The sequence below is a fragment of the Sinocyclocheilus rhinocerous genome, unplaced genomic scaffold (assembly GCF_001515625.1).
Source record: "Sinocyclocheilus rhinocerous isolate Xijiao unplaced genomic scaffold, SAMN03320098_v1.1 scaffold659, whole genome shotgun sequence".
NCBI lineage: Eukaryota > Metazoa > Chordata > Actinopteri > Cypriniformes > Cyprinidae > Sinocyclocheilus > Sinocyclocheilus rhinocerous.
The window spans coordinates 339,475-353,136 of NW_015652995.1; the positions used below are offsets into that span (position 1 = coordinate 339,475).

Below are 13,662 nucleotides of genomic sequence, written 5' to 3' on the forward strand. Positions count from 1 at the left end.
TCTAACAAGCCTCCAGCATGCCATGTAAACGCAAGCCTGTTGTTCTGTGTAGGTGCAATCGTACAAGCTCTATCTTGTGACCTTCAAATGAAACAGGACTAACTCGGGCACAATTGTTGTTGCATCGCTCCAAAACAGCTTGAGGTTGCAGCATCCAGCGTAGACAGAATTAATCATAATGGGTTTTATTGGCTTTTGATGCGTCACGTGCGGTGTAGTAACGGGTGTAAAAATTCTGATTTATTGATTTACATTGAGGTTACATAGATGATTGTGCTGATTTTATTATGAAAATACACTGATGTAGTGCAAATATTAATATTTTGATTATATACTGTACTAATTTATTTGGTCACACTTTAGTTTGGGGACCAATTCTCACTATTAACTAACTATTAACTACGACTTTTGCCTCAATAAACTCCTAATTTGCTGCTCATTAATAGTTAGTACGGTAGTTGTTTGGGGTAGGATTAAAGGATCTAAAATATGGTCATGCAGAACAAGGCATGCTTTATAAGTACTAATAAACAGCCAATATGCTATATGCATGCTAATAAGCAACTATTTAATGGTGAGAGTTGGTCTCTAAACTAAAGTGTTACTTACCATTTATTTTATATTTAAAAATAATATATGTAATATTTTTATATTTTATAATTTTCATATTTTAGTTCTTATTATGTTTACAGATTAATTGTACAGAATATATCAGTGATAGACCATTATATTGACCAATATATTATTTTTGAGATTATCATCATGTGCCTCTTTCCCATTGTATAATGCACATTTTCTGTTTTTCAAATATTTTTATTTATTGTGTGTACACAAACAGAAAAAAATAATATTCCGCATAACTATGAAGATGAAGGTAATTGAAATCTGAAGGTTATCTAAATCAGCTAATAGAAGGTATACCAAATATTAACCAATGCCACTGAAAATGTCTGATTCATGGTACCAATATACCGTGCTTCCATGGTTTTCTTCGAATACATGCATTAGTTATTTGTAGCAGAACTGATTAAATGTTCTGACATAAATACACAACCTGCTTACATTTAGATGTTATGTTACAGATTGGTTGAATTGTAATGTGCAGACTGCATTTTTATAATAATGTTTCCTCCAAATGTTTCCTCTTGTTTTACAGTCGTCCCTGTGAGTGTCGTCTTATTATTTCTCAGGCTCATTAAGTTGCCGCTAGCTGGGTTTAAATTCAGCCGTCCAATTAGCAGCGTGCTGTGCAGTGCTGTGCTGTGGGTGTCGCGCACCTAATTCTCTTCTGGAATTCTGAAGGATTATTCATCTTTTTTCTACCAGGAGTCTACACAGTCTCTTTCTGCAGTGGTAAAACGCTACAACCGGCCCTCCAGCAGCCGTGTTGGTGTGCTATCAGTCAGGCAGCAGGAATGCATCGCAGTCAGGAAGCATTTGAAATGCAGTACATCAGAGCAGTGTGGAGGACCACTCCTGTCAGATGCTCTGTTCTGTCACATCCAAATTACACACCACCAGCACAGTGTTAATCGATGCAAATGGATTTTGAAACTATTAAAATCTCCTATACTACACCACCCAGATGCTGTCACAGGCACCTTTATGAGGTGCTGGAAGGTCTTGTGGGATGCTCAGATACAGCTTTGCACTACAGTTTTCTTGTAATGATGAGGTTTAGAGTCCCTGTGTCAAGTCTTTCTATTTTCTTAAGAGTTTATTTCCCATGTAAACTCTTAGAAATGCATATTAGAGGTAATGCATATGTGTGTGTGTGTGTGTGGGGGCAGCATTGCCAACTGTGCTGTTTGTGATTCTCATACCCTGTTTGATCCCCTCTCTGTCTCTCTCTATCTCTCGCTGTCTTTATTAGATATTTGTGTTGACAGTGTGGCTTTGGGAGCTGTTCATGTTGCCTCTCTTCCTCCTTCTGCTCATTGGCTGGAACTACTTCCACATCACACCAGGCATGGCCAGCTACAGTCAGGACTTGGTGAGTGCTGTGATGTCGCCCACTCAGCTGTACAGGAAATGGTCTCTAATAAGTCAGAGTCAATACTGGTGACTCACAGGATTAAGAAATAAGCATACATTTTTAAACCTTACAGATTCTATTGATGAATGATTACAGATTAATCTGTCTACAGTAGACAATGTATGTTGTCATTTGTATTTTTTCACAACCAAACATGAACAATATATGATGCAATACACTAAAAAAAAGTAATACTGTGACATATTATTACAATTTAAAATAACTACTTTAAAATGCAATTTATTCCTGTGATGGCAAAGACGAGATTTCAGCAGTCATTACTCCAGTCTTCAGTGTCACATGATCCTTCACAAATCATTCATTCATGCAGATTTTGTGAAAGAAATATGCTGTATATATATATATATTTTTTTTTTAAACATCTTTACTGTCACTTTTGATCAATTTAATGCATTTCTGAATAAAAGTATTACTTGGTATTAAAAAAACGTACTGACCCCAAACTTTTGAACAGTAGTGTATTATATAATATTACATTCACAATAATAAAACAAAAATGACTGTATATTACACTATTATGTTATATTATTACATGGCTACTTGTCAAACAAACAAACAAAAAAAATAGTCATGAAGTATTAATTTAAATTGAAATTATTTCATTATGTAACAAGAATGAGAATGGGGTGACATAAAACAAGCACCGGATATACACCTTGTATATTAAACCATCATCTGAATTTTGCTGATTGACCATTCAGAATGAAGTATTCTGGGTCATTAGGTGCAATTTATATCCCATTACTAGACTAAAAACAGTCAGCTTTTTACAGCATTTCTAAAGACATTAATTGGTCAGTCTATCATAATTAGATCATGTTGTCTATTAATTCAACATTCACAAAGGTTAAGATGTCTAAGATGCTCCAATCACCCTTGGTTGTGAGTTTTAACATAGCAGTCACACTTTGAGTGACCTTCATCTCCAGTGGGTTGTATAAAGCACATTTGAGTCCTTACTCAGAATGTAGCAGTTCTTTGTACACCACCAACCCGTCTCAGTGCCATATCTCAGGCTCAGGTGGGGCTGCGCTCTCTGACAGTGTTAAAGCCAGCATCACCTCATGCTCACCCCTCGGCCTAGCAGAAACAGAGCGCCACGGTTACATTCAATAGCCTCGAAGGGTAAGGGATGACTTGATAGAGAGCGATCCCGAACGGCTGAGATTAAATGCTTTCCTTTTGGTTTCAGGTGCATGTGTGAGTGTGTTGTACGTGTTTATGTTGTGAAGAAATGAGATTGCTTGGTTGTGACATCGCTCTTGTGAGGAAGGCCCCTTTCATTCACCTCCTTCTTTTGTGCGAGGTCACCCGAGAGGCAGTTGCTACGGCAACGGGGCCTCTCCCAATGGGGGTGTATATACAAGCGAAGGTTTCATTACGAGGTGTTTGTTAAGAAAATGCTCCATTGCCCACATGTCTCAATCTCATCCGTTCTCTCTCTCTCTCTCTCTCTCTCTCTCTTTCCTTCTTTTGCAGGAGAACATGTCCGTGGCCGAGGACGAGGATGAGGATGAAAAGGTATTTCACTGGTGTCATGCATGGTTTTTGATTAACCGCTGACTTTTATAGAGCCTGTACTTGGGGTGCTGCATATGTAGATGGACTGCACGCTGTTCCTTTAATACTGCATTTAACTCAGAACTTCAACTTAAATACGTTCAAATTGAGGACAGACGATTCAGCAAGCACATTTTTCCTCCAGTACTTTCACACCAGTCCTCTGGGAATTCTCGCTCATACGACAAATGGATTTGGTTGCTTTGCTGTGGTCACGCAGAAACGCAGAAATAAGCACAGAACGGCATCATTAATTGAAGTTTGCCTTCCGCTGGGGTATAGAGGCATTATAAGGATTTTGAGGCAGGCATGGCTAAATAGGGAGGCTCGACTGCAGTTGAACTCCCCCTTTTAGCATTTTATTTTTTAATGCTTAAGGTAAGTCATTAGACTAATAACAAATTATCCCAAATCTGCTTAGATCCAATTACTCCTAAAACATTCAGTCATTAGAAACAGTACAAACGTCTTTATTTAAAAAAGGAAAAAAACTAAATCGAAGCTGGTAGGGTTTCATTGTCTGGCGCATTTGGATGGTAAACGGTCACGGTGGTCAAAATCTGAATGCTGAGTGCTGAATAAATTCATAATGAGGCAGGGCAGGCTCATAATCCTTTTAGTCCGCGCTGTCTGGTTCAGGGAAGAACGGGTTAACAGGAAGATAATGCGTTATTGCTTTCCGACTTGGTTGTACGGAAGTGTGCAGCTCTGAGCCTCCGAGCGCTGACCCTTGCGCTGTACGGCTAGGGCCTAGGATTCATATCCATAATGTGCTCAATATATTCTGCTATGATGACCGCAGGCTAGCTTCATCTGTTGAGAGGAACCCCTCTGTTAAAAACAGCTTCCTCTTCCAAATCCTATCCAAGCCAAGCAGATAATTCACGGATGAAACGCATGATATGTGTGTGCAAGCACATTAGCTTATGCCCAGAAGCTAAACCATTGTAATATATCTTGGAGGGAGAAACAAGAAATAAAAAAAATCATATAAATATGTGGATTGTGCATGTGTGCATTTAAATTAAGCTAATGTCATAAAAATTATATTAGTTTAATTTAAACTGTTTTATTTATATAATTAGCCTGAAATATTTTTTATTATCTAATTCTAATTAAGAGTATCAGAATTAACAGTATTTTTCTAGTGAGATATATCGTGTTTTTACACCCTTCCACGTCTTGTGTAAATGCAATATCTCCTTTCATTTATTTAATTACCCAAATGTCCATGTTTATTTTAAGTTGTCAGCTCTAATTTAAGGTGGCTTGTTTCAAAGTCCTGTTTTGTTTTTTCACTTTGACTTCGGTATCACGCAGGCTGATCAAACAGTCTAGCTTTACACTTCCTATCAAAGTCATCGCAGCTAATGTTTTGGGGTTGGAGAAGGATCGGTGTTCAATTTGATCACTTCAAAAGCGCAGTTTTTTCCAACTCTTTGGTTTACATGGGGATAAAAAGGCTGTCCCCTCTGAGAAGGCTACGATTACCACCCATTTTTCTGTGTGTTTTTCCCTGGAGGATGTGAATATGTCAACCTGCAGCCGAGTGGCGCAGATGCAATGGAATGAAGCTAAAGAAAGCCGATAGGAGAGGCTGCAGAAATAATACACAACAGATCTCCACTATGAGCACGAATCTGTCCTGGGGGAGAGAGGGAAATTTACAAATCACGTGCTGTGATGTAACTTTCCTTTGGCTTTCAGTATCAATAGTGTTGAGCACACAGACACTGGTTTAATGGCATCAGAAAACAAGAGGATAGAAGAGAAAACAACCCGTTGGATGTGTGTCCCATATGACCATGAGGCCCTGTTCGCTTGGCCCTGGGCACAAGGTCACCTAAGAGTACCACGCTTTGGTTAGACAGGCAGAGAGCTGACCCCCTTCTTCCACTGCACCCCAGGGGACCATCGGTGGTCTCCTAACACGCGAGCCCTCTCCCCCCTCACATCTAACGCATCACCTTCAGCACATACCACAAGGACAGAGTGTTGATGTCATAATCATTGTGTATTCCAGAGTGCACAATCCTGTGACACATCCATTTGGGAGCGTTGGGTGTTTTGTGCTTGTTTGTACTGCGGTTGTCAGCTTTAACAAACCCATTTGCAACACATTTAGCCAATAACGCAGGTGTTTTATTTAGGTGCGTTCCTCTGGTTATTCCATTGTGGAATAAGTGAGTAGCGAATATTTGCACCAGCTTTGAATGAATATTCAAATTTGACGCCATTTACCCAATTATAGGAATGTTAAATGAACCCTGCCTTGCAGTATTTTGATTGTGCAGAGCATCCCTGTGAAACTGCATTTTCTGTTCGCCTTTGTGCAATCTGTTCCCTATTAAGCCAACATAAAAGTTATTTGACAATTTCATCTGAATTGAGAATATGATCTAACACAGGTTTTCTAATCAGTAGACGTGTAGCTTGAATAGTTTATTTCTGCAAAAAAATTTGTTTCCACCTCAGAGGTGGAAAAAAGGATGTTTGACTTCAAGGGGGTTCAAGGAGATGAATCGCAATAGTCCAGAGAACTTGTATATTGTTCTTCTAAAAATGCTTTCACTGTCATCTTTTGGTCTCCATTAATATAAATATTTGATGTTTGTCATTTTAAAACCTTACAGCCATACCAAAGCAATCTGTGACAAAGGTTACCTAACATGTAGTGACCCAAAAAAGATTTTGGACACTTAAATCACACTTAAAAAATATCATTAGATAACAAAATATAAAAGCAAAGCAAATAAATAAACAAACAAACAAACAAAATGGCCTTTGGAACTGATGTCACTTTTATAAGCCATTTTTTTCCAAGTTACTTTGAAGTGGATTTATTAAGTCAAAGTCAGGTGTCCTTGCAGAATAACCACATGTGGAGCTCATCACTATTTAGTATTTTTGACCAGCAGATCTTGTATAATCTTACAGTTTACACCACTTTAGATTATGTAGCTTGTATTGGGGAAAGACTGAAAAAGTAAAAACTTTACACTTTCACTCAAGCTCAATTGTGCTCATAAGTTTACATATAAATTTCAACCATTCAGCATTAAACGTTGTATCAACATTGTTTCGTAACGTGTGTTACAAGCTGTAGAAAGGACCAGAAAAAAAATACTTGTTCATTATTATTATTATTTTAAAGGTGACATATCATGAAAATCTGACTTTTCCAGGTTTTAAGTGCTATAATCAGGTCCCCGGTGCATCTACCAACCAAGGAAACACGAAGAAGATTAACCCAGTAACTTTGTTTTGGTAAGCCTTTTTCTGCAAGCGTCTGAGAAAACGAGCGCGTCTGATTTCGCTCCCTTGGTGACGTGGCAAAGGGATCTCATTATAATATTACCGCCCCTTAATCTGTAAGTTTACACCCACGGTGCCGTTATTGTGTTTTCGCAAGTGACAACAGTGTACTAGTTCTAATGCCATGGCGAAAGTTTTAGCAAAACACGCTAACTGTTCTGTCCTTGGCTGCACAGATGAGCACAGAATACTATTTAGAGTCCCAGCCTCAGAGGAGACGAGAGCAGTGGATTTATTGATTTATTTAATGTATATTGCTGCCACACAGATCTAAAATAAACATGCAATTTATTTTCCAGCTGTTTGCCTTCACAGACATAACCGACTGTTTTTTTGTAACTCGTGTGCAGGTACGAGCTATGGCTGGGCGGTATATCGAGTTTGTACGATATATCGATATTTTATAAGCGATTCGATATGAGGCAATACCGTTTATATTGATATACAGTAGTTTGATACGAATATGCTCTGACAGAAAGGCTGCGTGTGCTGCTGACGGGGACACTAGGCTACTCGCGCTGTTTAATGTGTATGAGATGTGCTGTCTTCCTGAATGCATAACTTACATTTCACAGGTATATTCTCCATTCATAATATGTCTCCTTTAATAAGCTAGCAAATGTTTTCCTCGAAAAGAGACTTGGTGATTATTGGTTTGATATTTTGTTATATAATATATGACTTCAGTGTTAAAATATTTTTTGGGAGCACTGTAAGTTCATTTTTCTTGCGGTTGGTCGAGAGTCACGTTGTTCATTAAGCAAAGAAACACTAAAGACATTTGAGCTGATATCAAACACAGTTGATACACTGAAGGAATAAATCTTCTTCTGCACTTTATCCTCCTTTGGCACTTTCCTCACAAAGCAGGGATTTGAAATGACTCATAACAGGAGGCATGTTGATTTTCTCTTGATTGATATCGTAGTCTTTATGTTAGGACATGCTGTGTGCGGCTGCAGTAGAGGGGCTGTGCTGAGTGGAGGCATGACTGGCTTCCTGTGTCTGGGACCGAATGGAGAGTGACAGTGGGGAGTCTAGGATGAGCTTTCCCAGGGGCCGACTCACCGGGGCCGCTGTCTGGGGGACGGTCGCTTAGACAAACATACACAGTGCTCGATCACATGTTTGTCTTTCTCACCACCCCCCATACTCTCAATTATTCTCTCGCTCCGTCATTACTCCTGTCATTATTTTCTCCTTTTGATGTGAGGGCTTCTTTCTCTTTCTTCTTTTCCCCCTTTGGAGAACTATACTCATGGGCTCTTATGTCGGAGGAATCTCTGATGTGATCATGTTGCTTTGGACGTTAGATTACCCTAGCAATCTTCTTTAAGTAAAATGGAATAGAATTTCTCTCTTTTTTTTTTCTCATCGAAAGTCCATTTAGCCCATGTCTCTGAATTACACGGCAACCCAATACTGTGTGATGCATCAAATACAAGACAATGGGATTTCCCATCTCTCTTACAAGAAGTAAAAACATTGCTTTGTATAACAGGATTACACTCAGACATTGCAACCTTTCTCCCATGAGCTCAGATACAGAAAACGATAAATCCAATGATTTCAACCCTGCACTCAATCTTGCCATAAGGTGGGCAACTCTTAGCTTTCGTACGCCAAGAACTGGTACTCGAAAAAGCTCGCACCCCAGGAAACGAGCCAAGTCTTGCCCGGCAGAGACTCGGGATGAGACGACCTCGCGAGTTGGCATCTTATGCCGTCTGTGTTCTCGAACTCCCGAGTCCCTCTCTCACTGTATGCTCTCTGATTGCCATTTTTACATCTTTTTCCTCCTCCGCTTAATCTTTGATTGTGATGCACCTTTATTGTTTGCGCCTGACGAATGCTGAAATACTCCCAGATCCGTGACAGCTTTTTCACGTCTGAGGAGATGTTACAGAAGCTCATTACAGGCCATTGACTAGATGAAATACTGGTGATGGCACTCTGGAAATAAACTGCTCTTCCTTTGTCGGCTTCTAACAGCTGACTTCCCTCATCAGTCTCTGTCTTTTTTTCTTTCTCTTCAGGAATCAGAGAAAAAAGGACTGATGGAAAAAATCCACATGATTCAAGAAATTGTACTTACAGTTCAGAACACTTTAGATGAAGTGGCTTGCATTGGGGAAAGCGTGAAAAAGTAAGAACAGAGCATTTTATACCTCTTATGAAGCTCACGTATGCAGTTATGCTCATAAGCTTACATATACTGTGTTAAGATTTTTGTTGAATAGATTCATTAACATTTTTATGAACCCTCTATTAAAAATACTGTTTTAGTGTCACGTTTATAAATTTCTAAAGTTTTGACAATACAGTCATAACATTGAGATGGATATTAATTATATATTGGTGCTGATATACCAAAAGACCAAGGATTTATTTGTTGGTAAATCCCTTCCTAACATACAATTTATCTAAATCCTCAAATCCATTTTTCCCCCATTCTTGCAGCTGCTTCCTCAGTGACCTATTCCTATTGTGATTATTGATGCCTTTTCATTTAATAATGTAATTTTTGTTTTTTTGTCTACTTTATTCATGCAATATTACACCTTCAATCTCCAAATTTTATGATATTATTTTAATAATGTAGGCTATTCTTAGGTTTTTTTTATTTTATTTTGCACTAAAACTGATGTAGCAAGGTGTATGTTAACCTGAACTGTTAATAAGTACATATATAGTACATATGTACTTGTACAGTATGTACATATAATTTGTGTGTGTAAATTAACTCAACTTGTTTCTCCATTGACAGCACATTCAACTGGTCAGTACCGTTCTTGTCGTTCCTGGCCTGCCTGGTTCTGTTTCTGGTGACTGCCGCCTTGTACTACATCCCTCTGCGGTACATAGTTTTAGCGTGGGGTAAGTAAGTGAGACACCATGTGTAGCCCTTTCACCCAATCATGCGTGGTACTCCAGTGCTGCTGTTAAGCTGTCTCCACTTTCTTTTAAATGGAAGTCATGCAGAGGTGTTTTAGAAAGAGTCACACTTTACTGTCTTTGAGCTCGACTCTTTTACTGATGCCTGACGAAAGCTATTTAAAAAGTGATCCATTTTCATAACTCTACCTGTGACAGCTGATCAGAATCATGAACATGATCCACTGTTAGCTGAGGAGGCCAGCTGCACCTCTCCTGACTGAGGCTTTGTAAACTTGTGAAAGTTTGATGATGTATGTACAGTAAGAGTAAGCAAGTGAAGGCATTATTTTGCTGTGTTAATGCCCCTAATGTCAATTTGAGATTTCACACCCGTGATGATTGCTTTTAAAGTGTGCGGGGGGGGGTACACGTTTTCATTCATTTTTTTTGTCTTAAAATATGAAATTCTGAATATATTAAAAAATTTGGGGTTGGTTAGATTTTTTAGTTTTTGAAAGAAGTCTCTAATGCTTACCAAGGCTGCATTTGATCAAAAATACATTACAAATAGTACTACAATTTAAAATATTTTAATATACAAAACTACAGTCTTCAGCAGCCATTACTCATTACTTCAGTGTCAATTAATAAAGAAAAGTATTTATTCAAAATAGAAATCTTTTGTAACATTATAAATGTCTTACTGTCACTTTTGATCAATTTATTGTGTACTTGATGAACTTATGAACATTCATGTATTATTCTTTAGAAAAAAATGTTTTATGTTCTCAAGGGAAAATTATGAAAATATATTGGTCAGAAAATGAGGGACTTCATCAATATTGGCTCAGTGATGCAGTTATATGACATCATACAGCAGTAGTGTGAACTGTGATGACCGTATAAAATACCATGTGTATTTATTTATATGCACTTACAGTGGGTACGGAAAGTATTCAGACCCCCTTAAATTTTTCACTCTTTGTTATATTGCAGCCATTTGCTAAATAGCAGTATGAAATTCATATAGCAGATAAAGTGACAAATGTTTGTTGGGTCAAGGTTTGTTTTGTCAGTAAGATACGTGCAGGTGCGGCGGATAACTTTATTTATTAATGCACGCTTGTTTTTTTTTTTACAGGTGTTAACAAATTTACTAAGAAGCTTTTCAACCCATATGCCATTGACAATAATGAAATACTGGATTTTCTCAAGAGGGTGCCTTCTGATGTTCAAAAGGTAAGGGTCCAATTTTACATTTAGAGAGAGAGGGAGGGACAGAGACAAGGAAGGAATTCCCAGAAGATGTCTGCATTATTTGCTCTAACAGAATTCCCAAGTGTTACCCAGGATATTTCCTCTGGCTGTGTTTGATTATTAATGGACTCACGCCTTTAAAGGCGGCCCCCGGCCCAATTATTTCCCAGCATGTCTTGATGGAGTCACTCGGCTGCCTGGATGGGGTCCGCTCTGATCTATCCTCGGCCGTAACGCTTCAGTCTTGTCCCTGATTATCAGTTTTGTCGGCCTGTGATAAAAGAAGGGTGCTGTAGAGGGTTCAGGGATTGGCTAAGGGGTCGGTGTCTGCACACTGGCAGTGTGGCGGCCCCCGTCACATCAGGTTGGAGGACTCGATTAATGAAGTGTTGAGCCAACGCCGTCCTGCTGGGCGCCATATGTGATGAAACATTATCCATGGCTGATATGTCATTCAGGGTTACATCATAAGCCCGCGGATGTGCAGCCAAATGCTGAGAGTCTCGCTCCGTCTTTCGGACCCTGAGTGAGATTCTGAAGTCAGGATACAAAGCGGGTCCTGCTGTCACGAAGCGTTTTGCATAGAATGCTTCTCTCCATCAACAAGGCTATTTAACTGTTGTCAGTGCTTCCTGTCCTGCTCAGATACTGGAGAGCTTGAGTGATTGGCTCAGACGAACCTCCCGGGATGAACCTCTGCAACTTTACATTAACATATGTCTGTGTGGTTAGATGAAGCCAGCATGACACACTGGTTTTGGCATGTGGAAGCAGCAAGTTGGCAAAACAAGATGGAAACCATTGCTGAGTTTTTAAGCCTTTTGAAGTATGTTTTCTTGGTTGGATGAACTGCCTGCTGTTCATTTAAATGGAACACACCAAAAATGGGAAGCTAGAATGATCTTTAGCAGAAAAAAAGTGCATGGCACTTTTTAAAGAACAAAATGCCAATAAAACGGCACAGTGGTCATTAAGGATGCCAATAAATACCAAAAAGGTATGCAGATCCTTGCTGTCCCCGTTAAGTTTAACATGTCCAAACCTTTATGCTAAAAATGGATTGACCAAATAAACAGCATGTTACAAAAGCTCAAATTGACTCCTGTATCATGGTTCCGAAAATGACTTGGCAATTAGTGCCTGTGCTGTTCTTCAAACGCAAACCCTCAAAACTGGACTTCATACAGCGGCCCTCTGTCCTAAAATAAGCAGCATCTGTCAGTTCTGAGGACAGTTTCATGTTCTGAGGCTGCCGCGTCACTTTGTTCCCTTGTGCTCCATCTCCCATTCTCATAATCAGGGCCTGGTAATTAGTGTGCAGTCCCTACCTTACAGATACACCTCCAGGTTATTGTTTAGAGGAGAAACAAACAAGAAAATCATTTGGACGCATTCTCCACGCTTCGAGTCCTATCAGCCTCATGCCATATTTAATTATTTGTCGATGCTGTATGTCGTTTGGACTGAACGGTGGCCTTGGACAAGAGAAGATGCCTTTAATGTAATTTTCAGAAGCTGATGTTGCTCTTAGCTGTGAAAGCAAAATCATAGGGAATGCTTTTGGAGGTTATTACGATCCAGGAGCACTTGGGCTCGATAATGTGTCCAAAATGTTTATTATGATATGTATTGAGTATTGGTCGACCAATATAATGCCGATATATATCACTTCACACGGTTTAATTTAAAGATTTTAAAGAAAGTAAATAACACATGGTGTAATTATAAATTAGAAAAAAAATTATTTAAAAAAGAATCATAAAAGTTCTGGATTTTCTGAAGTTTGCAAGATTCACAGAAATATTTATTAGACATTTAAAGATACGTTTAAATTATATAAATGCATTTTTGCTGAATGCTGACATCATATGAGAACATTTTACAATGTCTGCTATAAAACTTTATCATATACCGTGTCCTTTAACAGTTCTGTCTAATAATATATTAAATAGCTTGGTTGGCCGCTTGTATTACCAGCAAGTTTGTAATTGAAATGCAAGTGCATCTGGAATGAAACTTAAAGTAGGTACATAAGCCCATTTATTAGTCATGGGCTAAAAAGTGTCATTTTCACATGCCGAATCATCACATTATGACTTGAAAGAGAAGGACTGACTTTGTAGTCATATAGCAACTTCTCATTAAATGCACACAAGATGTATTTATCTTTTTAAATGCCAGATCTGAATACGTGTAATTGCCGTCTAGTAGTTGTACGTGGATATGCTGTGAGCTGCAGGAAAAATCTTTATTCAGTTTCTCAAACCTCAGTGAAACTCTACTTTCATCATGACGACCTTCACCTCCGACCTGAGTTCACTCCCTGCTTTAAGTAAAGTAAACAGCATTTTCATCTGAAACGAGGGAAGTGTGTGATCATCTGTAACCGCAATGCCCCAGCCGGAGCAGTACAGCTTACTCCTGCCTACAAGCTGCTATAATTAGTCTCCAACAAACTTTTCTCAGGAAGGACACAACTCGCAACAACTCAGTTTGCGAGGACCTAAGACAGCGGGTCTGCTCAACCGGTATAGTTCCCTTATAGGTGGGGGTAGTGTAGTCACCGCTGTGTCGGTACGGAACCCTTGACTTTTCAA

General features: G+C 38.9%; 1 protein-coding gene across 1 annotated transcript in view; it reads left to right on the forward strand.

Annotated features, from left to right (window-relative positions):
• LOC107715213 (multiple C2 and transmembrane domain-containing protein 2-like) overlaps positions 1–13,662 on the forward strand; it is a 60,228-nt gene that overhangs the window by 36,812 nt on the left and 9,754 nt on the right. The window contains exons 18-22 of the mRNA XM_016521292.1: positions 1,874–1,993; positions 3,536–3,577; positions 8,968–9,077; positions 9,699–9,808; positions 10,950–11,047. Coding sequence (XP_016376778.1) covers positions 1,874–1,993; positions 3,536–3,577; positions 8,968–9,077; positions 9,699–9,808; positions 10,950–11,047 — 480 coding nt within the window. The remainder of the gene's footprint in view (positions 1–1,873; positions 1,994–3,535; positions 3,578–8,967; positions 9,078–9,698; positions 9,809–10,949; positions 11,048–13,662) is intronic.